Source organism: Salvia hispanica, chromosome 5, assembly GCF_023119035.1.
Source record: "Salvia hispanica cultivar TCC Black 2014 chromosome 5, UniMelb_Shisp_WGS_1.0, whole genome shotgun sequence".
Lineage (NCBI taxonomy): Eukaryota > Viridiplantae > Streptophyta > Magnoliopsida > Lamiales > Lamiaceae > Salvia > Salvia hispanica.
The window spans coordinates 138260-164437 of NC_062969.1; the positions used below are offsets into that span (position 1 = coordinate 138260).

Here is a 26178-nt window from a genome sequence, read left to right on the forward strand (position 1 = left end):
AATAAGCAATAAATGATCAAGCTAGTTTATGAGTTTTATTATAGACCCTGAAAAATATAGGGCTGAACAATTGAAACTATCAATCTTATATATGGAGTAATTTTTTGTGTTTAAATTGTTTTTGATCATATATATTCATGCAAAAATTTCATTAATACAAAAAGATACGCAAGAATCCAAAGCATAAAGCCTTTTTTGGATCTTGAATTGTTAAATTACCTATATATACTTTGTACAGTAAATAAATCTCCCAAATTAATTATCAAATATTTAGGCCAAGGCCCACCCCATAAGTCTAATTTTTAAATACTTAATTAATTTCAAAAGTACTCTCCCACTCTACAACTCATTAAATTAAGCACATTGTGCATATGTTCCACTATTTCCCCCCAGCTTAAATATACACATGTCATGTGCATATTTATAAATATAGCAATTAAGAATCAAGAATGCAGTTTGAATAAAGATGAGATCTTTGATCACTGAAAATCTGATAAAAAAAAAGTAGCATAAAGTTAAGTTATTTGATCATAAATTGAACTGAAAATCAAGATAGCAGATAAAAAAAAGTGGAGTAAGTACTAGTGCATAGCATAAATTAATCAAGAATCATGAATGCAGTTTGCATAAAGATGTGATCTATGATCAGACACAGAACGGAAAATCATGAGTATAAAAAAGTTGTTTAATTTTACCATGAATCAATAGATGATGCAAATCCAAATCATTAAACCCACCAAAAAAAACAAGAAATATTTGTCATTAAAAATGAAAATATTTGACAAGAATTTCAAGCAAGAATCCAAAACCATTTCTTGCAAAAAAAAAATAAATGGAAATGAAGCAAGAAATATTTTTAAAAGCCCATAATCTTAATGCGAAATACTAGACGCACCATGGTTCTTAGCTTAAAATTGGGCCTAACTAATGATAATGGAATTACGATGAGCATAAATGTTAGGCCCAACTAAGCCCAAATACCCCAGACTTAGTATTAATAATCTCAAATTAATCCCTCTTAATTTAATCTCACAGGTTTTAATTTTGTGCATGTCATTGAAATTCGATCACAACTAGAATTGAGGGCGATCTCGCAACGCCCATAGCTCCGGCGTATCGCCGGCGGCGCCACCTCCACGAATAGATCCGCGTGATCGGTGATTTACTCTCGCTTTTTTGAGTCACATAATCGAAAATAATGTACCAGTGGCGGAAATTCGACTTCTTCGAGGAGAAGAAGACCAAAATCCCTGAGGAGATCGAGGGCGAAATCCGATGCTGCTCCAGCGGCAGAGGTAGGATCGTCTTAGGCTGCCGCGACGGCGCCGTCTCACTCCTTGATCGCGGCCTCCACCTCAATTACTCCTTCCCGGCTCACTCCTCTTCTGTTCTCTTCCTCCAGCAGCTTAAGGTATCACCTATTTTCGCTTCTTTTTGTATGTATGCGGATTCGTCTTTCTGATTTTGACTAATTTCAAGATAATCCCCAATTTTTAAACCGCTTTAATGGAATGCTGAAGCAGTGGAGCTAGAGTAGCTCTTTTTTCCAGTGGTCTATCTAATTGGGCAAAATTTTATCTGAATCAGCAACGGAACTTCTTAGTGACTGTGGGAGAGGACGAACAATTGCCTCCACAGAAAGCAGCTGTGTGCTTGAAGGTTTTCGATCTCGATAAAAGACAAGAAGAAGGGTCGAGTACTTCAGCTCCAGAGTGCATTCAGATTTTGCGAATATTTACCAACCAATTTTCTGAGGCAGAGGTACATAATAATGCAGCTTTAGTGTTTATATGTGTAGTGAGAACTGATGCAACTTGTTAGTAAGGCACTTTCAATTGGTTGCATAGCAATATGTGTGACTGCTTATGGAGAATTCTCCTATTGTTTCTCTTACAGATCACGTCTTTTCTAGTTTTTGAGGAGGCTCCTCCAATAATATTTATCGCCCTTGGGTTGGAGAATGGCTGTATTTATTGCATTCAAGGTGACATTGCCCGTGAACGGATCAAGCGCTTCAAGCTTGAGGTTCAGAATGGTCAACCCGGAAAAGTACATTCTCCGATTACTGGTATTGGTTTCCGTGTGGACGGACAAGCCTTTCAACTCTTTGCTGTCACTCCGAGCTCAGTGAGCTTGTTTAAAGTGGAGGCTCAAACACCTACTGCTCAAACGCTTGATTACATAGGTTCTGAAGCTGGAAGTGTGGCAATGACTGATCGCTCGGTAGGCTACTCATCTTGTATGTATAATATGTTAGCTGGTTATGCTTGTGCCGTACTTTAGCTGTAACCTTTCTCCTTTTGGATTAGGAATTGATCATTGGTCGGCCCGAAGCTGTCTATTTCTATGAAATTGATGGCCGAGGCCCATGCTGGGCTTTCGAGGGAGAGAAGAAACTTGTTGGGTGGTTTCGTGGTTATCTCTTATGTGTTATTGCTGATCAGAGAACTGGGAAATATACTTTCAACATTTATGACCTGAAGAACCGCTTAATAGCCCATAGTATAGCGGTTCAAGAAGTTTCTCACATGCTCTGTGAATGGGGTAATATATTACTCATTATGGCAGACAAATCAGTTCTTCTTGTTGTAGAGAAGGATATGGAAAGCAAGTTGGATATGCTTTTCAAGAAAAACCTTTACCCAGTGGCTATTAATCTTGTCCAGAGCCAGCAAGCTGATGCTGTGGCTACTGCAGAAGTGCTAAGGAAGTATGGCGATCATTTATATAGCAAACAGAGTTACGACGAAGCTATGGCTCAGTATATCCATACCATTGGGCATCTAGAACCTTCGTATGTCATACAGAAGTTTTTGGATGCACAGAGAATTCACAATCTAACAAATTACTTGGAAAAGTTGCATGAGAAAGGTCTTGCTTCCAAAGATCACACCACTCTCTTGCTCAACTGTTATACCAAACTGAAAGATGTTGAGAAGTTGGATATATTCATAAAGAGTGAAGATGGAGTTGGGGAACATAAGTTTGATGTGGAAACTGCAATAAAGGTATGTCGAGCTGCCAATTACCATGAGCATGCAATGTATGTTGCCAAGAAGACTGGGAGACATGAATGGTACTTGAAGATTTTGCTTGAGGACTTAGACAGATATGAGGAAGCATTGCAATATATAAATAGCCTTGAGCCAAGTCAAGCTGGTTTGACTGTTAAAGAGTATGGAAAGATTCTCATAGAACACAAGCCAAAAGAGACAGTTCAAATATTGATGAGGCTTTGTACTGAAGAAGGAGAATCTGCAAGGGGGGGATCCTCCTCCTTTCTAGCCATGTTGCCATCTCCTGTTGATTTTATCAATATTTTTGTGATTCATCCGCAATCGCTCATGGAATTCCTAGAAAGTTACACCAACAAAGTGAAGGATTCTCCGGCTCAAGTTGAAATCCATAACACCCTGTTGGAGTTATACTTGTCTCACGATTTGGACTTTCCATCTCTTGCACAAACTGGTAGCAGTGAAAATGCTGAACCTACAGCAGATAGGAATTCCAGTGCTGTTGTGATGTCAAGAACACAATCTAATGGGAAGATACGATCTGATGATGCATCCCTGGAGAGAGATCGCCATGAGAGACGTCAAAAGGGGCTGGTCTTGCTTAAAAGTGCATGGCCATCTGAGCAGGAGCAGCCACAATATGATGTTGATCTAGCAATAATTCTGTGTGAGATGAACTCTTTTAATGAAGGGCTTTTGTATCTGTATGAGAAGTTGAAACTTTATAAGGAGGTGATTGCCTGCTATATGCAGGCACATGATCATGAAGGTTTAATTGCATGCTGCAAGAGGCTGGGGGACTCAGGTAAGGGTGGTGATCCCTCTCTCTGGGCCGGTGTGTTGAAGTACTTTGGTGAACTTGGAGAGGATTGTTCTAGAGAAGTTAAAGAAGTTTTGACTTATGTAGAAAGGGATGATATTTTGCCTCCGATTTTAGTTCTTCAAACTTTATCTAGAAACCCATGCCTCACACTTTCTGTGATCAAGGACTATATTGCTAGAAAGCTTGAGCAGGAGTCAAAGATGATTGAGGAGGATCATATAGCTATTGAAAAGTATCAGGTACATTATAAGCAATTTAAGATAATTTAACTTGAATGCAAGATATATGCATACGGAGTGATTTGTCTTTGTACAGGAGGAAACATCATCAATGAGAAAAGAAATCCAGGATCTGAGAACAAATGCAAGGATCTTCCAGCTTAGCAAGTGCAGTGCTTGCACCTTCACACTTGACCTCCCCACTGTCCACTTCATGTGCATGCACTCGTTCCACCAACGATGTCTTGGTGACAATGAGAAGGAATGTCCAGAATGTGCTCCCGAGTATAGAGCTGTTTCAGAGATGAAGAGAAGTCTAGAGCAGAATTCCAAAAGCCAAGATTACTTCTTCCAGCAAGTGAGAAATTCAAAGGACGGTTTCTCCATTGTTGCTGAGTATTTTGGTAAGGGAATCATCAGCAAAACCAACAAAGGACCCGTTGAAGCTCCTAGCCAGACCAATGAGTATTCCAACGGCAACTATTGAGAACCCTCTTCACGTCTAACTGCAAATGATTCAGTAATCTCTCTGTCTCGCGCCATGGCTCCTGAACATCATCTACATTTTTGCTTGATGGTCTATTTAATTTTAACTTCGCAAAGGCGCCAGCTTGGCCAAAATTTTCTTCTTAGAGGGTTGGTGCTTGATTTGGTTCAACAACTTTTTGGTATATATTGGATAGATGGCATTGCAATGTTCCCAGAAGATTCCATATGTTTGTATTTTTAGCTTTTGTGGTTAGCTGAGTCCTTTTTTTTTTATTATTATTATTATTATTTTGCCACCAATTAACTTTATTGGAACATTGTATTTGCGATGCATTGTTTGTGCATTTTTCTTGGATTGTTGTGAGGAAGGTTTGTTTGTGCATTTTTCTTGGATTGTTTGTGCATTTTTCTTGGATTGATACTGCATTTCTATAATTGTAAGTTCCTTCACGTCTAAACAAAAGTTAATGGGCCTGAAGTGGCCTGCTAAAGAAGTCGTGGATTGATTCAATCACAGGTAATAAATCAATCCACAATATCACTCCTTCCTTAAAATTATTACTTCCCCTTTCTTGGCCACGCACACTAGGATTTGCTGTGCCAAAGCATGAAACGCAAGTTTATGAGTTGTTAATTTCTTTTCTTCCATTTTCTTTTTTAGCATTTTTTTTCTTAATAAAACGCAAATTTAGTTGATCCATGTTACAGCAATGCTCACTCCGTCCCAAAAGAATATACACATTGGGTTCGGCATTGATTTTAATACAAAATTAATAAAATAAGAGAGAGATAGATAGAAAGAGTAATTAAAGTATTGTTAGTGGAGAATGAGTCTCGTTTTAGTAGAGGGAAAAAAGTTTTTAAAATTAAAAAGGGCATATTCTTATGAGACGGATTAAAAAGAAAAGAGTGCATATTTTTGTTGGACGTAGGGATTATTAATACAATTTTTCTTAATATAATTTTTCTTACTCTCCATACCAGCTAAGAAATGCATCTGTCACTGTGGAACGGAGGCGTAAGTACTAGCAAAATTGGGGAAATTTGAGTTGACAAGAACAAAACCAAAAGCTAGTAGCCTACTAGCTTAGGTAAGTTATGTTTAGTAGGCCAAACCCAACTCCTGAAAGAGTAGTAAAGTTCCACTCTCTCTCTCTCTGTCTCCACCCACACTCATCACCGAATGAAGTACTCCTACTAAACCAGAGCCTTTGATTGCCCCGTAAATTCAAAGGTTTGGATTTTGCCCTTTGCAATTACTGACACTGACTCTATTCTATTGCAATATATGTTGATAAATGTTATTACTGCTATGATTTGAAAATTTTTCAATTTTTGGTTCTTTCTTTCCTTTTCTTGTTGTTGAAAAAAGGGCCTTGGATAATTTTTTATGCGACATGAGCAAAGAAAAAGAGAAGCCAGAGCCTCTGGATTTCTTTATTTGGACGGTTGAGGTAATTCTTCAATTTGTTTGTTGCTCTTATCTTTTGATGGGTTCCGAATTTTTTTCCCTTTTTGTCTGTGTTTATCTTCTTTGGATCGTGTAGTTTGCTGCCCAAGTTCTAATTTTTTTTTATAATTTTGTTGGAGTGTAAATGTTACTGCTGATTAAATTCTGGTATTTGGTTACTGGAAAGGGAGAGTTTTGATGATTTATGAGGTTGTTGAGTTTGTTCATCGGAGGTTTGCTGAATAGAACCGTGTAATTTAATTTTAGCTAAGAGTGTTAGTACTTGTAATCTTTGGGTCCTAGTTTCTGCCAAATGTGTGAATTTGGGTTGGAATGTTGAGTGTGATTGAATGAGCCCACCAAATAAGCATTTGATTTGGGGCTAATTGTGAGCCCTTCTCTATGAGTTGTTTCAGTAAGGCACTTTTGGGAAATTGAGTGTCCAATTGTGGTTGTTGGATGTCACTTGGGTGTGAAGGCTGTGTCTGCTCGAATATGGAATCTTGGATAAGCGCAGAATGGCTTAGATGTTAGCCTGAGAGAAGGCCCCTTCTTATTCCTTTCATCTTCTAAAAGGAAGTTGGGATATAACTGGGCGAGGAGAGCTTCCATGGAAATGCATTTTAGATTATAAATGGATTTTCGGTATTCCTTTTGTAGCAAATAAATTGGTAATTTGATTTCAGATTGTACTGGCTCAGCACAAAGAGTATCGCTAGTAAGTGCATGATGTTGTACAAAATATAGGGACCAATGTGCAAGGAGCTGATCACTTCTACTCTCCCGGAAAACTCTGTTCAAGGATACTTGCCTTGTAGATAAGCTTTGTTGGTCTGATCTGATATGTGTAGCCCAACAAAGGCATCTGTATGCATGCTTTTACGACATGCATTTGGGACATCAATAGTGTATGTGCACAATTCTCGAAAAAAGTGTATGTGCACTACGTCTGGGAATGTGGCCCCGGATGCATGTTATTCATTTTAGTTGTCCTTGAAGTGCCATGGAGTTACACAACTACAGTGATACTGTGCTTTCTCTTTGGATCTTTCTTTCTATTGTTATGGTGCCATGTTATGCGTGCTTTGTCATTATCTTGTTGCATTGACATGTAAAATAAATGTCTAGAGTCTCTTTGTGATTCCTAAAATAGGTTTTTGCTTCAACTCTAGTCTAGGCCATGAAGTACTAAAAGTATGTTTATTTTACACAGCTTGGAGAAAGGGTAAAGGCTCCCAGGTTTTCTCTAGTCTAGGCCATGAAAGGCTAAAGTATGTTTATTTTACAAAGCATGGAGAAAGAATAAAGGCTCCCAGGTTTTCTTTCTTGTAGTTTGCCTTTGGATGGAAGAACTTGAAGATGGAAACCATTATAATAAATGTTCGGATGAATGCATAGTATAGTACATCCATTACTCCGAAATTGACCTATTTTGGTATATTGGTGATTAGAAATCTCCTCTATATTATTCACCCTAAACCTTTCTTTCTTTCCCTTATCAACTCCGTTAACAACGTGTTTAAAGCCTTCTAAACTGCTCAGATTTTAGCACATTTTTCAAACCATTCCAACTTGTTTGAACTAGCAAGTCATAAAACTGCTGTTACTTATTAATCTACTTTGCTGAGCATAAAAGCGAGAATGCGTGTCTTTTGGAGGGGGCCAAAGCCAAATGAGAAAAAGAATGTAGGGAATTTAAGTATTGTTGAATAAAGCAACTTTCTGATGGATTTTCAATCTGTACGACCCTGCTTTGCAGGATGTTGGGCTGTGGTTGGAAGAAATAAATCTTGGTAACTATTGTGAAATATTCAAAGCAAATGGTGTCAATGGGGAGTATTTGGAAGGGATGTCAATGTTTACAACTGAACAGATTCTCCGTTTCATTCGGAAGTGCCACATGAAATGGGGGGATTTTATTACATTGTGCAAGGAGTTAAGACGAATAAAAGGTCCATATCCCCTCCCTCCTTCTTACCTCCATGTGTATATGTGTATGTGTATGTGTATGTATTGCTCTTTAAAACTCAGTTTAACACACGTTAAGCTCATTGTACTGCTTGTCCAATTAATTGTCTCTTGTTTGGTTGTATTTTCTGATAAGATCTCAATCATCACATAACTAATCGTGTTATAAGTTATAACCAATATGTAATTCCATGCTGAAAATTTCATAAGACACCTAATGACATAGGAAATGAAATATGAATGCTGGTACTTATTCATTTGCTTTGTATGATCCCCATTTATTTTTGCACGCTGCCTGGATGGGAATGTATAAACAATGTTAGAGTGACGTAGGAAGAATTTCTATATCATTTTGTAGGTATTCTCATGATCATTCGATCCATTATTCTTTGCTAAATGTGATGGATGATGATCAATATATTGGCTATCGCTAGTATGATTTCAACATTTTTTTATGTTATAACCGATTTTATGGAGATGAAACCATAAAAAAATGGTATATAATCAATAAGTTGTATTTCCATGACAAGCGAGCTACAGCCATGATGCTTGGTCATTATAGAAAATCCATCGTGCTACAAGCTATGATCCTACTTTGCTTTTGCCTCGTTCCTCTTACTAGCGATAAATTTGCTTGTTTTGGTGATGTTACTGTCGATTACAGATTTTTAATGGTATGAAATTGCAAATCTTGACTGATTTTTATCCTACAGTTGCCTGTTTGAAAGGAGAGCAAAAGGTACAGCGGCCATGGTGGGCCCCGGCTTGTCTGTCGGTGGTATTTGTGAAGGCCGCGAAGCGGAACAGGCAGTCTCGGGTGGTGTCGTTGAAGCTGGAACCTTGATGTAGATTTGCTTGTGTGTATATGCTTGTACCGTTATTGTCTTTAAAAATTTTGCTTAGCATTGCTGGAAGATGGTTATTCTGTTGAGAGTCTTTGTCACAGTCTTCTTCGTTTTGTTTGGGATTTGTTAAAGAAACGACATATTTATACTACTATGAGAAATGACATGCTACAACATCACTCTCGTTTTGTTTGATGCACATTTAGTGTTCTTTTCAATTTATATATTTAATTTGATTCTAATACATTAAAAAATATTGTTGAAATTTTTAATTTTACACAATTCATAAAAATCAAAGCTCAATTTGTTTGTTTTCTCTATAATTTCAAATAAATTAATAGTAAAATAATAATTAAAACTTTGATTTTTATGAAATTAAAAATTTCAATAATTCTTTTTAATCTATTAAAATCAAACTAAATATGTAAATCAAAATGAATAATATTAAACATACGATAAAAACAACGATGTATGTAATATATCATTCCTCCACATAAATACTCATTAACTTAAATCATTGATCACATAAATACGTACTAATTCTAGCGCAGCAAGAAAAGGAATGCAGTAATTGAATTGAAACGTCGCCGTTAGAGCACAGCAACCCGGGATCAAAAACCCTAAACCTTAATTCAAATTCAAAATCTCCCAACTGCTGAGATTCTATCACGAGCAATGTTCTCTCCTCCAGCGAAGAAATCAGGCTTAAGTGCTCGTAAAAATGTGTTTGATCGGAGAGACGAAGTTTCCACGCCGCTCGCCGATAGCCGGAGGCCGTTGCTCGACAATCGCCCAGCCACGGGCACCCCTGCCCCTTGGACCTCTCGCCTTTCCGTTCTGGCCAGGTAATTCAACTGTTTCTGTTGTTAGAAATGATACCTCACTAGTGTCGCGTGTTGTGTATGTCATTAGTTTACAACTTCTGAGCTGTGTGACCTAACTATAACTCAAAATAATTAGATACTCCATCCTTGTATTGTATTTGTGCTGTGCTATAATGCTGATGTGACCAGTATATTTTCTCAAGCATAGGAATTAGGAACGATTTAACTCAGTGTTCACATTTATTACCCAGTTTAAGACAGCAAAAAGAGCTTCAGATCTCTGTACAATCTAAAATTGCTGATGGCCTGATTCTTTACAGCATTCACCTTATAAAATTACTTCTTTTTATATTTAAAACATTTTCTTATGTGACTTGGTGGGTCTATGTGGATTTACTCATTATGCTCTACTCCTTTATCTTTTCTCCACACTTCTTAGTTTAAACTGGATGTTTGTTAGAAACACAAGGCTGGAGTGTGGACTTGGAAATTTTATTAGTACCAAAGATTGTTCTCCGTATCTACTCATTTAAGTGACATATTATAATTTGATTGTCTTTTAATTTTAGATGAAGTAAAATGTGTGGAAGCTCGATCTATATATTTTTCTCATGTGCTAGCTGAGGGAACAATAATCTCATGATATTCATTAACTGACTAAATTGACATTGTTATTAATACTCAGAATCCCACCTGCAAAAAGAAGTGACAGGGGAGATGAGACAGACAGTGTCCAGCCTGTCTATGTTGGGGAGTTCCCTCAAGAAGTACGTGATGCTCAAGTCATGTCGTCACAGAACCATTTTCCTGGTTTGTCCAGCAAACTTAGTCCCTGAATACATATTGTTATTGATTTATTTCATTTCTATGATATCTAATACTAGCCTTCTGGCAGCTGATACATCCATCTCTGGTGGAATGGACAAGGCTACATCTTTTGCTTGGATCGTCTGTGGAAACAAACTCTTCATATGGAATCACTTAATAGCTTCTGCTTCAAGAAAATGCATCATCCTTGACCTTGATTCTGTCACATCAGAAAATGGAGAGATGGGAAAAGGTGGTTCTCAGAATAATAATTGGCTAGTTTGTTTCGTCAACTGGCACTGCTCAAAGAAAATTGGCAGCAAGGGAACTCAACAGCCCAGTCCTGCTGGAATTGTAATGTGCAATAAGAAGACTCGCACTGTAGTTTTCTGGCCGGATATATATAATGCTAATGTGGTTCCACCACTCTCTTGTGTTGCTTCTTCTGAGTTTGAGGCAACTTATTTACATCAAAATGGACAGTCGAAGTTAAGCAAACAGTGGCAGAATGACAAATTTGGCAACAATTTTGGAAAGTTGGGTTCCATCAATTCCTTGATTGCTTCAGCTATCCCTTCTGCCACCCACAGCTGCATCGCTCTAGCATGTAGTTCTGATGGTCAAATCTGGAGATTCCTATGCACCCCAACTGGTATCGAGCCTAAACAAATTGAGCATGGGATGTCAAGTACATTTTCTCCTGGAGTTGATAGTAGTCAACTTGTGACTAGTAAGGGATACCCTAGGTCGTTGACTTGGCACACTTTTAATCATTCATCAGATGATACTACAAGACAGTTCCTTCTACTTACTAATCATGAGATACAATGCTTTACATTGAAACTTTCAGCAGAGTTTAATGTATCAGAGCTTTGGTCACATGAAATAATTGGGACCGATGGTGATCTTGGTATCCAGAAGGACCTTGCTGGCCAAAAGAAAATTTGGCCTCTTGATATGGATATTGATGCCGATGGCAAGGTAATCACTGTTCTCGTTGCTATATTCTGCAAGGATCGGGTCACCAGTTCGAGCTACACTGAGTACTCTCTTCTGACCATGCAATATAAGTCTGGTGTTGATATTGCGAAGCCGCTAGGTAAAGTAGTATTGGAGAAAAAAGCACCTATCCAAGTGATTGTACCTAAAGCAAGAGTAGAGGATGAGGAATTTTTGTTCTCCATGAGACTAAAGGTAGGTGGCAAGCCAGCTGGTTCTGCTATTATACTCTCAGGCGATGGTACTGCAACAGTCTCCCATTATTGGAGGAGCTCAACCAAACTCTATCAGTTTGACCTGCCTCATGATGCAGGAAAAGTTCTTGATGCTTCGGTTTTTCCTTCCTTGGATGACAGTGAAGATGGAGCGTGGGTAGTGCTCACAGAGAAAGCTGGAGTTTGGGCAATACCTGAGAGGGCAGTTATACTTGGTGGTGTCGAACCACCTGAAAGAAGCCTGTCACGTAAAGGCAGTTCCAACGACCAATCTTTACAGGATGAGAGAAGAAACTTTCCTGTTGCTGGTAATATTGCTCCAAGAAGAGCTAGTTCAGAAGTTTGGGATGCAGGTGACAGGCAAAGGCCAGGCTTAACAGGAGTTTCCCGTCGAAGCCCACAAGATGAGGAATCAGAAGGTTTACTAAGTCAGCTTTTCCATGAGTTTCTGTTATCTGGGCACGTTGATGGTGTACTTGACAAACTGAAAAATTCAAGGGCATTTGAAAGAGAGGGTGGAACGAATGTATTTACCAGGATAAGTAAATCAATTGTTGACACTCTAGCTAAACATTGGACAACAACTAGAGGCCCTGAGATTGCTTTATCTCTTGCTTCAGCACAGCTTGTTGAGAAGCAACAAAAGCACCAAAAGTTTCTTCAGTTCCTTGCATTATCCAAGTGCCATGAAGAATTGTGTTCCAGGCAAAGTATGAATAATTTTTCCAATTAAAATATTTTCTGGTTCTTTTTGCGTTTGATATTGCTCTTGTCACTCAGTGCTGCTGCCATTCCATTGTCTCCGATTTTCTAATAATTTCAACTTATCAAATTGTATATGCCAGGAGAATCTATGCAGATTATCATGGAACATGGAGAAAAGCTTGCTGGCATGATCCAAATGAGAGAACTGCAGAATACTATTAGCCATGAGAGTACATCTGGACTTGGGTCCTCTTATAGTTCAGATACCCATACTTCTGGAGCTCTTTGGGATCTTATCCAGTTGGTTGGTGAGAGAGCCCGTCGAAACACAGTTCTTTTGATGGATAGGGACAACGCTGAAGTTTTCTATAGCAAGGTTTCAGATCTTGAAGAGGTATTTCATTGCTTAGAGAGGCAGCTAGAGTATATTATCAGCGAGGATATGCCGGCACCTGTTCAATTTCGCAGAGTTTGTGAACTCTCAAGTGCTTGTGTGATGTTATTCCATGCAGCCTTTCAATATAAGAGTGAATATCACTTGTGGTACCCTCCTCCTGAAGGGTTGACGCCATGGTACTCTAAAACTGTTGTATGGAATGGGCTATGGAGTGTTGCATCATTCATGCTTCAGTTGCTCAATGAAACAAACCGCCTTGATGGTTCTGAAAAGTTTGATTTCTACTCAAATCTTGAACTACTTTCAGAAGTATTACTTGAGTCGTATTCCAATGCTATCACAGCAAAAGCTGAACGAAAGGAAGATCCTAGGACTCTACTGGAAGAATACTGGACACGCAGAGATGCCCTTCTTGATGCCCTCTACAAGCAAGTGAAGAGTTTCGTGGAAGCCAAACTGAAGGTTATATTTATTCCCCCTCTTTACTTTCTATGTAGTAGCCCTGTTACATATGTATAAAAGTTCTACAGCTAGTAAGAGTTTGGCCTATATGCAGGAGGATTTTGTCAATTGTTATAATGTTTGGTAATAACTCTGTTGATTATTGAAGTACTCCACAGTTTCATTACACAAAAGTGTTCATGATGAGATTTAACATTTAGGCAGAGTATCGTGCTCTGCAACTCAGACTTGCTTGATATTATCACACCTTGAGAGTACAGAGAAAATGAATCTCATCCTTGATCATTCACCTTTTTACGTTACAGGACTCAGCTGAAGAAAACAAAGAGCAGCATAATGATACTCTAATGACACTTTCTTCAAAGTTATTATCAATTGCAAAAAGACATGAGGCCTATCGAACTGTGTGGAGTATATGCTGTGACCTTGATGATTCTGAACTCCTCCAAAATCTAATGGTATGAATCTGAAGCACTCTGGTATTGGTACTGCTGCAGTGCAGCAACAATTCTTGCATTATCAAAAGATTGGTTCAACTAGTAACGAATGTTTTTCCATTGATTGTGTATAAATTTTTTGGTTTGTCATATCATCATGCAGTGGCACGTTGGGTATTTTTTTCAGGCATTTAAATATCTTCTCAATCATCTCCTCTCCCGTGATTTTCATCTAATTAAATTTTCTCTTTTGTAGCATGAAAGCATGGGGCCTAAGGGTGGTTTCAGCTGCTTTGTCTTCAAACAATTATATGAAAGCAAAAAACTTTCAAAGCTTATGAGACTTGGTGAGGAGTTTCCAGATGAGTTAGCTACATTTCTGAAGCTTCATCCTGATCTTCTGTGGCTTCATGAAGTGTTTCTTCATCAATTTTCCTCAGCTTCTGAGACTTTACATGCATTATCTCTTTCTAAGGATGATAGCTCAGTTTCCATTATGGAGGGTACTGAAGCAACTGGCTCAAGGCGTCAATTAAGTTTGGCAAGTAGAAAGCATTTTCTGAATCTTGCAAAAATATCGGCAATGGCAGGTACATTTTACAGTACTTGTTTGTACTTCTCTCCAGTGAGATGAATCATCATTTTGTTGCCTAAAATTTTACCACTTGACGGTATCCTTGGACGAATTAACACCCTTAAAAATGTTCTTACTGTGGGATTTCTAGGAATTGAAACCGGAGTCATAATTTAGTAGAGTGGTTTCTGTTTGGCACCACTTTCTGTAATTGTTTTCATGTACCTGAAATTTTGATGTTTGAAAATTTTTAGCAAGAGATGTAGGCTATGAGCTGAAGGTCAGGCGGATTGATGCAGATCTAAACATTCTACAGCTACAGGTATGCTAGTAACCATACTCTTTTAATAAACTTTTTTACCCCTTCTGAGGCTACCTTTGAGATAGTTCCTCGACGATAAAACTGGCAAATATAATCTGTCATTGGAATAATACTACTTTCTCTCTCTTACAGGAAAAGATATTGACGCTTCTACCTGAAGAAGAAAAGAAATCAATTGGAGAAAAACTTCTTCCTCCTATAGATCTCATTGAGTTGTGTCTTAGAATTCAACATCCGGAGCCGTCATTGCGAGCCTTTGATCTTTTCTTATGGACCAGTGCCTCATTTCTTAGAAATAATACTAACCTATTAGAAGACTGCTGGAGGAATGCCGCAAATCAAGACAATTGGGGAGAACTCTATCAAAGGTCCATAACTGAGGGATGGAGCGATGAGAGGACAATTGAGGTACTTAAGGAAACCGTTCTTTTTCAAGCCTCCAGCAAGTGTTATGGACCTGATGCAGAAACTTTTGATGGAATCGGATTTAACGAAGTTCTCCCTCTGAGGCTAGAAAGTCCCGACGACCCAGATTCCAAGTACGCGAATTCATCTGTCGAAGCTGTCCTGATGCAGCACAAGGACTATCCAGAAGCCGGCAAGCTGATGCTGTTCGCATTGATGGTTGGGAGCGAGTGGGATGCTTCTAACGCTCCCCCGTCTGTGATGGACTACGAAGGATCTTCCCCAACAGAGTGAAACAGTATTACTATAGATGAATTGTTAGGTTTCTGTAGTTTGAATCAGTTAGTCTCTTTCACCGTGATAAGGGCGCTTCACTTGATTCATAACCGATATTCAACATGCTGCATTAAATGGGAAATTAAATGGTTGCAGGTTCAGAAATCCATTAGAGTGGATTTCAAGATTATGTATTCAAAGTTGTTTCTTGAAATGTAGAGCTTTGCCAATTGTCTATTTTTGATACTAGTTGCTCACTTACTCTGTTCAGTTTCAGTGTGTGTGTGTGTGTGGTAGTGAGAGAGAGATGGAGGTTATACTTAATTATATCATATGTGTTGCCAAGTGTCCAATGTCTGATTGTAGGATGTGAAATATGTGTGTCTAGTGTGTGTTTGACAGATGCTGAATTGGATAGATTTGGGATTCTTGAGTGCCAGGTGGCGAAATGAAGGCCTCGGCTTCACTTGGGAAAAATCTGGCAGGAAATCTTGATCCCAAAAACTGACCAATTGGGTCGTGCTGATGTGTAGATTTTGTGATCCAAAATATCATCTCATTTCTCCATATAACCATCTCTCTACAATACCTTCTCCATCACAAGTTCACAACAACCAAGTAAGTTGAAAAGCAGAGGCAAAAATGGCAACTTCAGCAATCCAACAATCTGCTTTTGCCGGTCAGGCAGCCCTCAAGCCACAGAATGAGCTTGCCCGCAAGGTCGGCAACGTCGGCGGCGGCCGCTTCACCATGAGGCGTACCGTCAGGAGCGCCCCCCAAAGTATCTGGTATGTTATTGATTGTTAATTTGTTGTTGTAGTAGTCGTAACAAGAATTTAACCACTAACGTTTTGGTCTTGATTGATAATACAGGTACGGACCGGACAGGCCCAAATACTTGGGCCCATTCTCGGAGCAGACCCCATCGTACCTCACTGGGGAATTCCCCGGTGACTACGGGTGGGACACTGCAGGGCTCTCGGCCGATCCCGAGACCTTTGCTAGGAACCGGGAGCTAGAAGTGATCCACTCGCGCTGGGCCATGCTTGGCGCATTGGGCTGCGTCTTCCCCGAACTTCTCTCCAAGAATGGAGTTACGTTCGGAGAGGCAGTCTGGTTCAAGGCCGGGTCCCAAATCTTCTCCGAGGGCGGGCTTGACTACTTGGGCAACCCTAACTTGATCCACGCACAGAGCATCCTGGCTATCTGGGCCAGCCAGGTCGTCCTTATGGGCTTAATCGAGGGATACAGAGTCGGAGGAGGCCCACTCGGAGAAGGCCTCGACAAGGTCTACCCCGGTGGGGCCTTCGACCCATTGGGCCTAGCCGATGACCCAGAGGCATTTGCTGAACTAAAGGTGAAGGAGCTCAAGAATGGAAGATTGGCCATGTTTTCCATGTTCGGATTCTTTGTTCAAGCCATTGTGACCGGAAAAGGCCCAATTGAGAACCTCTATGATCATTTGGCTGATCCAGTTGCCAACAATGCTTGGGCCTTTGCCACTAACTTTGTCCCTGGCAAATGAGCACACTTGTGTTGTAAACTATGGAGCATGTGTTGTACCTTTAATCTAATGAGTGAATATGTTTTGTGCTCTTAAATTTCTTGCCTTTGTATAAAAAATAACAGTAGCGCATAAAAGGCCAATATGAACTTAATCCACACACAATGCATTCCTATAAAATACTTACATTATAACTATAGCATCTAATGAGTTTTAGAGTAATTAAGTACAATTAAATATCATACTCCACCCAAAGCCTATAAATACTCATCCTATAACCAATATTGAGCATTTCCCCTATATTCAAAGTTGAACCAAATTGACAGTAAAATGGAATCCTATATGTGACCCTAGTACATCATGAACACGCAACCACAAGCTAGGTTGGATAATTAGATTGAGACAAGTCTTCTTCCTCGTCCTCGTCCTCTTCCTCTTCCTCCTATCCAAAGTCGAGAACTGATTGCCAACATTCGGATTAACTGGGAGCATCCAACTATCAACTGTATGGTTTATAATTACACACATACGATCGATCAAGTATATCGAAACAACTGCTTATGCCTAATATCAATAGATTTTTTACCTGCTTCAAATGAAAGCATGTAAAATGAATTACTCATGTCTCTATATTAATCTAGATTCTTTAAATTCAATCTTGATTGTGCATCTTAAAAACAAATACAGTAAAAAGACATAACTTTCTAGTGACATACTTACTTTGCAACCTTATGCTCAGGGGCGTAGCCAGGAATTTATTACAGGAGGGGCAAAGTTAATAAAATTTTCATTTTTGAGAAGGGGCATTTGATATAATTTTATATATATACATGAAAATTTGTAATAAATATAGAAAGGAGGGGAAGAGGTCAGGAGGGGCAAATGCCCCACCTACTAAAGAGCTGCATCCGCCCCTGCTTATGCTACATATAAAATAAAATGATTTGTATTTGTATTACAAATATGGCCGTGTTGCATGTCACTAGACAAATTGTATTGCAGGATGTTTTAGATAAAGAATAAGTTGAAAGTGTAAAAATCATTTTAGTGATATTTACATCAAATTTTAGGAATATTTTAGTGAAATACAATTTCATAATTTATATACCAAAAATGATTTACAATAAATAAAATACCTAAACTCAACTGTGAACAAACCCCTCTCTCCGTCTCTGTGCTTCGGTTTGCCCTTCTTGCCAGTCCCTCCATCCATCAATGCGCCACCGTATTTTATGGCAATCCTCTCCTCCGCCGCATTAGTGATTCATGAACTCTCTCGCCGCCGCCACCTCCACCTCCCGCGGCCCTCTTTCTCGCGATGTTAAAACCCCTTAAGCCTCATTTCCCCTATCCGGTTTTACTATCCACCCGCCGTCTCCTCAGCTTCTCCGATTCCCAAAATCAGCCCTCGCCAAATCTAGTCCAACTAGTCTGCGAAATACTATCCAATCCGCGTATCCCATGGCGCGGTAGCTCCGAGCTGAAATCCCTCACACCCAAGCTCAGACCTTTCCACGTCGCCCGAATCATTGAAACCCACTCCAGCACCGATTCTGTTTTGCAGTTTTTTTATTGGCTTTCTAAGTGGCATTTTTACAGTCATGATATGTGCTGTTATATGTCCATGTTGAATAGGCTTGTTAAAGATCAGAATTTTGCGCCTGCTGACCATGTGAGGATTCTTATGATTAAAGCTTGTCGAGACGAGGGGGAAATTAGGAGGGTTGTTGATTTCTTGAATGGTATTGCTAGTAAAGGCCTTTCTTATAGTCTATATAGTTTTAATTCCCTTTTGATTCAATTGGGGAAATTTAATATGCTTGTTGCAGCTCTAAATGTGTATAAGGAGATTTTGGCTAGTGGGATCAAGCCCAGTTTGTTAACTTTGAATACCATGATCAATATTCTATGTAAGAAGGGGAAGGTGAAGGAGGCTAAGATTATCTTGTCTCAGCTATATCAGTTTGAAATGTTTCCTGATGTGTTCACTTATACGTCGTTAATTCTAGGGCACTGTAGGAACAGAAATCTGGATAAAGCGTTTGTTGTTTTTGATCAGATGGTAAAGAAAGGGATTAATCCCAATGCAGTGACGTATAGTACTCTTATTAATGGCTTATGTAATGATGGAAGGGTTGATGAGGCTTTGTGTATGATTGAGGAGATGATTGAGAATCACATCAGACCTACAGTTTACACTTACACTCTTCCTATCACAGCATTGCTTGAAGATGGGCGTGTAGATGAGGCGGTTTCTCTTGTTGCAAGCATGAGAGAGAGGGGTACTGTACCCAATGTGCTGACATACACGGCCCTTATCAGTGGATTGGCAAAATCTAACCAACTTGAGGTAGCAAAAGGGCTGTACCACAAGATGGTGAGAGATGGATTGGTTCCTACCACAGTCACTTATAATGCTCTGATACATGAACTGTGTGAGAGAGGAAATGTAGATGCTGCTTTTAAAATCTTTCAGTGGATGGAACGTCACGGTCATTTGGACAAAACAGAAACATATAATGCTATGATCAATGGTTTCTGTGTGATAAAAAATGTTGAACGGGGAATGACTCTATTTCGTGAAATGCTGCTGGGTCCCCCTCCCAATACGATCACATATAACACGCTAATCAAAGGATACATTGGATGCGGTTATCTAGATAATGCCAGTAGGTTGATGGAGGTGATGAAGGAAAATGGATGTAAACCTGACCAGTATACATATGCGGAACTCATTAATGGGTTTTGCAAAGGAGATCGGCTTGATGCTGCTTCTGCATTATTTGAGGAAATGATGCTGGAAGGTCTGAGCCCAAATTTGGTGAACTATGCGACTCTAATTAATGGTCTCTGCAAGAAAGGGAAAGTTGAAGATGCATTAGTTTTGCTCAAGAGGATGAAGGAGGTTGGTTGCCATCCTAATATACAGACCTATAATGCTGTTCTTAATGGTCTATCTAAGCTTTATAGGCTGTCTGAAGCAGAGAAACTATGCAATGACATGGCAGAAGATGGTTTGCTTCCCAATGTGATTACATATACAACTCTAATTGATGGTCTTTGCAAGGATGGGGGGTTAGATATGGCATTCAAGGTTCTCCGTGAAATGGAGAGAAAGAATTGCTTGCCAAACTTGTATACCTACAGTGCATTGATCGATGGTCTTTGCCGGGAAGGCCGCGTGGATGAGGCAGAGATCTTGCTTGAAGAGATGATGACAAAAAAAATATATCCAGATGTGGTCACATATACCTCGTTGATCGATGGCTTTGTATCTGTAGGTAGACTAGATCATGCATTTTCTCTGCTTCATCGGATGATAAATGCAGGTTGCACCCCAAATTACAGGACCTACAGTGTGTTGCTCAAAGGGATACAGAGGGAGAGCCAGACAGTTGCTGAAAAAATCACAGCGCAACATGAAACTGTTCCTGGTCATATTTTCGGTGAAAGAGAAGCTACAGTTGATACCTTCTGCAGTCTACTAGCTAGGATGTCCGAGATTGGCTGTGAACCTTCTATTGATACATTTTCCATCTTAATTGATGGTCTCTGTCATGGTGGCAGAAGCCACGAGGCAGATCAGCTGGTGAAATTTATGAAGGAGAAAGAGCAGGCTCCTAATGAGGCTATATATTGCTCTCTCCTCAAAGCTTATTGCAAGAATTTGAGAGTAGACGCTGCTCTGGAGACACTTCATCTGCTTAACCGTAGGGGTTCCAACCTCCCTTTATCAGTTTATGCAGATCTTATATCAGCTCTCTGTTCAAGACAAAGGACAAAAGAGGCTGAAACGGTGTTCAACGGCATGCTTGAGAAACAATGGAATGGTGATGAGATTGTTTGGACCGTCTTGATTGACCGCCTACTAAAGGGTGGGGAATCACAATTATGCTTGAATTTTCTTCATGCAATGAACTCAAAGAATGTCCTTATTAGCAACCAGACACATCAAATGCTAGCGAGGGAGATGTCTAATACCGACAAATCTATCTCAGAGAACCAACTTTCTGATGGATTGCAAGTCCTAGGAGACCAAAACCCAGGATAATATTTCATGGTTGATATAGTTATAACATTTTTTTCATGGGAAATACATTCTTATTTGATAGCCCTTATCTTTTCTCAACAAGGGTGGGTTTTCTGCAGCATCTCGTGGAAGGATATTAAGCTGCAAATTACAATCAAATAAGTGGTGAGGTAATTATGTTATTCTATTAAAATATTTCTGTCAGCTCCTTTTCCGTGTTCTAGTATAGCAGCTTCAGCAACACAAGTTTCATAATTTCATTGCAGTAATCTTGTTGTTTTAATATCTGTTTGTTTTTGGCTTCTTTAGGGCTCCAAATGTCATATATGCCATACATTGCTCACAGGATACTATGGAGTTGCCCGATTCTTGGGATCTCACTGATCAATTTTTCTTTCTAAAAAAGAGAGATATGACCTGGTTGCTCGGTTAACCAATAATTTCAGGTAATTGTCCTTACATTTGCTTTTGTATTTGAATGTTTAACTAAATTTTGTGGTAATGATAAAACATTTATAAGTAGCCATTATAAAAACGAAGTAATAGCACATTTGCTGCTTTGCCTCTTAGAAGTGCTTTAAATTGTCGAACTCTACTATTTGAGCAAAAGGTAACATTATATTAGGCAAGGCTAAAGAAAATGCCAACTATCTAATGTCATAAACGTGTCACTTAATAATTGGGTGCAATATCATTGGATGCATGAGATTTGCCTCAGATCATATACTCCACCACTTGGATGCAATCTAATGTACCCCATTGATGCTTGTGTGCACGTGTATTTACTGAATACTGATTTGATGATTAATATGCACACAGTAAATAAAACAAATTTAACTTGTTTAGATATACCAATTAACTGTCACATATATGCAAAGATTGAAAGTTTGGTTGGTTGGGTGACAAATGAAATTGGGTTTAATGCTATTTCAGGACAATAACTTATAACTTGTTTTTTCAAAACTAGGGGTGTTCGCGTGCGTACTGAATCCTGAATCTATCTTGTGGACTTCTTGGGCTCAATAGAGGAGATGGCAAAATTTTGGTATTTCAGAATTACTCAAAGCCTGTAACATTTGGCAGCTATCGTCATCACTTGTTAACTGTCTATGCATACGACGTGGTGCTGATGGATGTCGAACCAGGCGTTTCTCATCCAGGCTCTTGCATACAGCTTGGATGTAAAGTATGTATAGTTTTAGAGCCATGTCTACATATTCATGACTGCAAATTGCGACCAGTTGAATCAACTCATAATAGGAAAAACTTCAATGCTTCCCTAACTCATTGGATTTTCGCTATACAATTCTTTGGGACTCATGTTTGGTTAACTTTTACTCCCCTTGTATTCTCTAGAGCTCACATTAGTCTTAGCATGTAAATTTGAATGATTCTTTTGTGAAGCAAGTGGGAATTTTGAAATTCACATTGCTTCTACATTCTTGTTAGGCACATTTGGCAACTTGCAAATAATTGGCTGATCTCTGTATCTCTCTGAGTTTTACTTTCTGATATTCTCATCAAGGCCAAGATAGCATGGCAGAAAATGTTTGCCATGTCTTGTTTCTTTGTTCGATTTCTCTGTTACATTCAATATGTTTGTACACAACATTTTGTTTCAATGGATCAACTAAGCAAAGGGGGCTAAAATTCAAGATAAAGAATCGAATTGCAAATTGTGATATGTTCCAAAGTTATTATACAAATTATTCTACTAACCTATTAAATTAATCAAAATCATCATTGATGACTCAGGATAACAACAAGAATGGAACCATCAATGATGGCGTAATTAGAATGCTCAAAACAAGCCGACACACAACCTCATATTCCAATAAACATATCCCTCCAACTACTATATACATTCCCATTTGGCCTCTTCCCCTCAACATTTAGCCATACCTTCAACTCCTTTTCCCTCCACCAACTTCTCTCCCTCTCTCTAGATTATTTCACTACTCTCTCAAGCATTTCCTTCTTGGACTTTACTGCGCAGTCGCCCGATTCCCCCCTTCATTTCGTCACATTGGAATCAATCAAGAGGCTGATTGGTATAACCTCCAAAACCAGTGGCAAAAACAATAAAACCCCTCTCTTATTATATATACACTATCATACACAAGCACACACCATGCAAGAGAGAGAGAGAGAGAGAATGGGGAGGCAACACAAGGATCCAGCAATAGTTGGTTCATCAATAGTGCTACTTCAAGAAAGGTTTAAGCAGCTGCAGAGATTGAAGGAGATGAGAGAAGAGACACAGAATCTCAGACTAATGCCTCCAGAAACCAATCTTCGCCATGACCTTTCAGTCACGAGATTTTCAACGTTGTCTTCAAACAACGCTGCTTGTCAAGACCCTCTAGCACTTGGGCTCAACTCTTCCTCCCTTAGTCATCACACGCCACATTTCCGACGCCAACAAACTGTTAGAGGGCCTCACAGTTTCTTTGAAATTTCTGATGTTGATACCTCTCTTCGTCTCTAGAAATCCATGATATGTATACGCATATTTATGCTTAATGTGAGATCACATTCTTTTCCTGTTTCCTTTTATACTTGTCTATCTTCTTGATCCCTTCTTTTCTCTATGTAAGAAAAGTTGATACAATAAAGAGAAGCTAGTTTCTGAGGTACATAGGATGCATGAAACACAGCTAAAACATACACCTTGTCAAGCTAAGATCAAGCAACGGGCGAAAAAACATGTTGAGAGAGGTTGTCCAAAATCCGTAAAACTAGATCGGTATGTGCTAGAATCGGTTAAGTCAGTCCCTTTTGCTAGAAACAATAGTTCATTTTCTTTTCATGGTTGTAAAGACAATGTAATAAAAAGAAATTATGAGAAATTAAGGTAAAAAAAAAAAGTTTTGTTTGATGCAGTTGATATGACAGTAGAGAGATGACAAAATAGTAGGAGTAGGAGAGTAGGTGGTGGTTTTGAATTACCTGCATAACCTCATTTGCTTGCTCATGGTACAATGCTTTTGGACGTTTTCTAGCAATACAAATGAAAAATGGCGACGATTTATCATCATATAAATACATTGTTTTCATATACTCCTAGTAATTCAAATTGATGGAATAAATGCACCATTTTTCACATGTAAGCAAATACCTATATTTTAAACCTAAAAATAACATGCTCATGCATCTCAAATGCAAATTTGGTGACAAGGAAATTGAACAAATACAAAATTATACTAGTATGTATCAACTATGAGTTTCACAGAATCATTCTCAGATTCTCTTCATGCAATGCGGCTCTAAGCTTCACTCTAGCATCTTGCTGAAACTACATCCCTGTTGTTGTCGATAAGACAAAGCATGAGTTACAAGCCAACAAACTTACATGTCATTCGAAGCCTTGACATCCTTACATGTCATTCAAAGCCTCCTTTGATCTGTGCTTACGTTTCTTACTCCTGCCAAAGAATGGAACATGTTTTACATATATTTGTGAGTTGCTTCTCTAATATTTTCTGCAATCTCAAAACCAAAAATGACAAATCGAAAAGGAAAGTAGTACGTACGAAGAAGTAGCAATACATGGTATTCTTTGGATGATGTTTGCAAAATAAAGCTTTTGGAGTAGATATATAAGAGCCGTGGCCTGCACAAAATGAAACGCTTAGTTTTAACAACCATCATGCACTACTGTATAACCGACCGTGGAAACGTGAAGGCATCACAAACATACTCTCTCGTAGAAATCTTGAGAGCTTTTGGATGGGAACACAAGGACTAGCTAGATGTTTAAAAGATGAAGAATTACAGCAATGCTTCCTGCAGATAGCTTATCTGCATATTCACCTGCTCCCAAACCTACAATTTATTATTTCTACATATATATATGATCATGTAAAGATGGGATTAAGCTCAATTTGATTAACTCTAAAACAAACATACAAAACTAATACGAGTAGATGAATGAATGCATATAAATGAGACAGTGAATGATTCATCACAACTTAAAGAGCTGAGCAGCTCTGATTCCACATACCATGCAACATTTTGAGCTCCATTTATCTTCCTTCTAGCCTCCATATATGCATGATAATCTTACATTTTTTCAAACAACTTAAACGCTTTGAATTTGATGATAAAGGTTAATTGGACTCATGCTTCAAATAACCCAAGATGACATAAAAATGGGCCCAGCTCAGGTTTGATTTGTTGGGCTAACACTAAAAATGATTGGGCCTAGAAACATCTCAAACTCCTAAAGGAGACTATTGATTGGAGTATTTAAACCATATACTTAGTATTTTGGATTAATTAACCCCATAACATGATTCATAAAGCATGCATGTGATTCTCTTTTTTGCCATGCATAACACACTAGAATCTGATTCTCTTTTTTTGCTCAAAACAAGTGCGATCTGTTTTTGTAGTCCGAGCCTTTTTGTTTTAAGTTTTTTTGCAGCCTTTTTCGACCAATGCCCACGTGTACACTACACTCCAATACTCCAACCTTATATATCACTACTCTCTTACTCTTCTCCCTACATTCAGATAACATGTCACCACTCAACAAGATATGCTCTCTCCTTGCTCTCTTTCTTATCACCAACTATTTACAAATACTATCAGGTAACATCATGGATTTCTATCACCCCCTAATAAAATTCCAATGTTGGTCTCTGTTTATATCTGTCAAAACACTTAATTTGCTTCTTCATCTCCACTAAAACTCCATATCTCAACTCTACAGTCTATACTTTTACATGAATTCATTTTATAAAATGACTTTTAATACTCCATTTATTTTGTTCAGATGGAGTGGTGGTGGGAGAGTGGTGTGTCGCAGACGAGCAAAGCTCGGAGAGTGAATTGCAAGCGGCTTTGGATTGGGCCTGTGGTATTGGAAACGCCAACTGCAGCAAGATTCAAGTAGGCCAGGCCTGCTTTCAGCCCAATACTGTTAGGGCCCATGCTTCTTATGCCTTCAACAATTACTATCAAAAGTTCAAGCGCAGAGGTGGCTCTTGTTACTTCAGAGGCGCTGCCTATACCACTGCTCTTGACCCCAGTCAGTCCTCTCTCTCTCTATCTCTCTCTCTCACACACACACACACATTCTATTAACTATGGCTGCCTTGTTCCTGCAGGTTATAACTCTTGCAACTATGAGCTCACACCCTGAGCTTGAGGTTATCAATCAAGAAATGGTCGATTTGGACGAGGAAACACAGTTCAGTTGACAAAACGCAGGGGTTTCTTGTCATCGTATAATTTCATTGCTAGCATCTTCAATTGTACTACTTGTCTGGCAAGGCTATTCCTTGCCATTTTCTTGCTTTTCCAAACAAATACTGCAAATCTTACTACTGCCAAAAAATGAATGAATTCACACTTCATGTAATTTTATGACAGAAAAATCTCTTTACACGGATTATTCACTGAAATACATA

The 26178-nt window shown here is 38.9% G+C and overlaps 7 protein-coding genes across 18 annotated transcripts; all 7 read left to right on the plus strand.

Annotated features, from left to right (window-relative positions):
- Nucleotides 1-1046: 1046 nt before the first annotated feature.
- LOC125188710 (vacuolar protein-sorting-associated protein 11 homolog) lies at nt 1047-4926 on the plus strand. Its single transcript, XM_048085719.1, has 5 exons — nt 1047-1411; nt 1588-1761; nt 1897-2223; nt 2310-4076; nt 4153-4926. Exons 1-5 carry the CDS (start codon nt 1199-1201, stop codon nt 4540-4542), a joined length of 2871 nt encoding a protein of 956 aa, XP_047941676.1. The 5' UTR covers nt 1047-1198; the 3' UTR covers nt 4543-4926.
- A 695-nt stretch (nt 4927-5621) lies between these two features.
- LOC125191361 lies at nt 5622-9006 on the plus strand. 2 transcript variants are annotated; one of them, XM_048088909.1, is made up of 4 exons: nt 5622-5778; nt 5917-5998; nt 7754-7946; nt 8676-9006. In XM_048088909.1, exons 2-4 carry the CDS (start codon nt 5942-5944, stop codon nt 8804-8806), a joined length of 381 nt encoding a protein of 126 aa, XP_047944866.1. In that variant the 5' UTR covers nt 5622-5778; nt 5917-5941; the 3' UTR covers nt 8807-9006. The 2 variants fall into 2 exon arrangements, with proteins under 2 accessions (XP_047944866.1, XP_047944867.1); XM_048088910.1 differs by lacking the exons at nt 5622-5778; nt 5917-5998 and adding an exon at nt 7339-7374.
- A 385-nt stretch (nt 9007-9391) lies between these two features.
- LOC125189173 (nuclear pore complex protein NUP133) lies at nt 9392-15487 on the plus strand. Its single transcript, XM_048086427.1, has 8 exons — nt 9392-9652; nt 10317-10441; nt 10527-12362; nt 12498-13216; nt 13522-13674; nt 13910-14243; nt 14482-14549; nt 14682-15487. The coding sequence occupies exons 1-8, from the start codon at nt 9483-9485 to the stop codon at nt 15246-15248; spliced, it is 3972 nt and encodes a 1323-aa protein (XP_047942384.1). The 5' UTR covers nt 9392-9482; the 3' UTR covers nt 15249-15487.
- A 327-nt stretch (nt 15488-15814) lies between these two features.
- LOC125189174 (chlorophyll a-b binding protein 37, chloroplastic) lies at nt 15815-16831 on the plus strand. The gene is made up of 2 exons (XM_048086428.1): nt 15815-16018; nt 16104-16831. Exons 1-2 carry the CDS (start codon nt 15873-15875, stop codon nt 16753-16755), a joined length of 798 nt encoding a protein of 265 aa, XP_047942385.1. The 5' UTR covers nt 15815-15872; the 3' UTR covers nt 16756-16831.
- A 1062-nt stretch (nt 16832-17893) lies between these two features.
- On the plus strand, nt 17894-22340 carry LOC125190215 (pentatricopeptide repeat-containing protein At5g65560-like). Of its 11 annotated transcripts, none has more exons than XM_048087446.1 (4): nt 17894-20609; nt 20884-20929; nt 21074-21210; nt 21732-22340. In XM_048087446.1, exons 1-3 carry the CDS (start codon nt 18053-18055, stop codon nt 21195-21197), a joined length of 2727 nt encoding a protein of 908 aa, XP_047943403.1. In that variant the 5' UTR covers nt 17894-18052; the 3' UTR covers nt 21198-21210; nt 21732-22340. The 11 variants fall into 11 exon arrangements, 3 of the variants coding, with proteins under 3 accessions (XP_047943403.1, XP_047943404.1, XP_047943405.1); XM_048087447.1 differs by having other exon boundaries at nt 21848-22340; XR_007170871.1 differs by lacking the exon at nt 21732-22340 and having other exon boundaries at nt 17894-20794; nt 20868-20934; nt 21074-21168.
- Nucleotides 22341-22919: 579 nt separating this feature from the next.
- On the plus strand, nt 22920-23252 carry LOC125188060. The gene has a single exon (XM_048084800.1). The coding sequence runs from the start codon at nt 22920-22922 to the stop codon at nt 23250-23252; it is 333 nt and encodes a 110-aa protein (XP_047940757.1).
- Nucleotides 23253-25284: 2032 nt separating this feature from the next.
- LOC125186622 (glucan endo-1,3-beta-glucosidase 1-like) lies at nt 25285-26162 on the plus strand. Its single transcript, XM_048083026.1, has 3 exons — nt 25285-25357; nt 25542-25796; nt 25876-26162. Exons 1-3 carry the CDS (start codon nt 25285-25287, stop codon nt 25908-25910), a joined length of 363 nt encoding a protein of 120 aa, XP_047938983.1. The 3' UTR covers nt 25911-26162.
- The last annotated feature ends 16 nt before the right edge of the window (nt 26163-26178 follow it).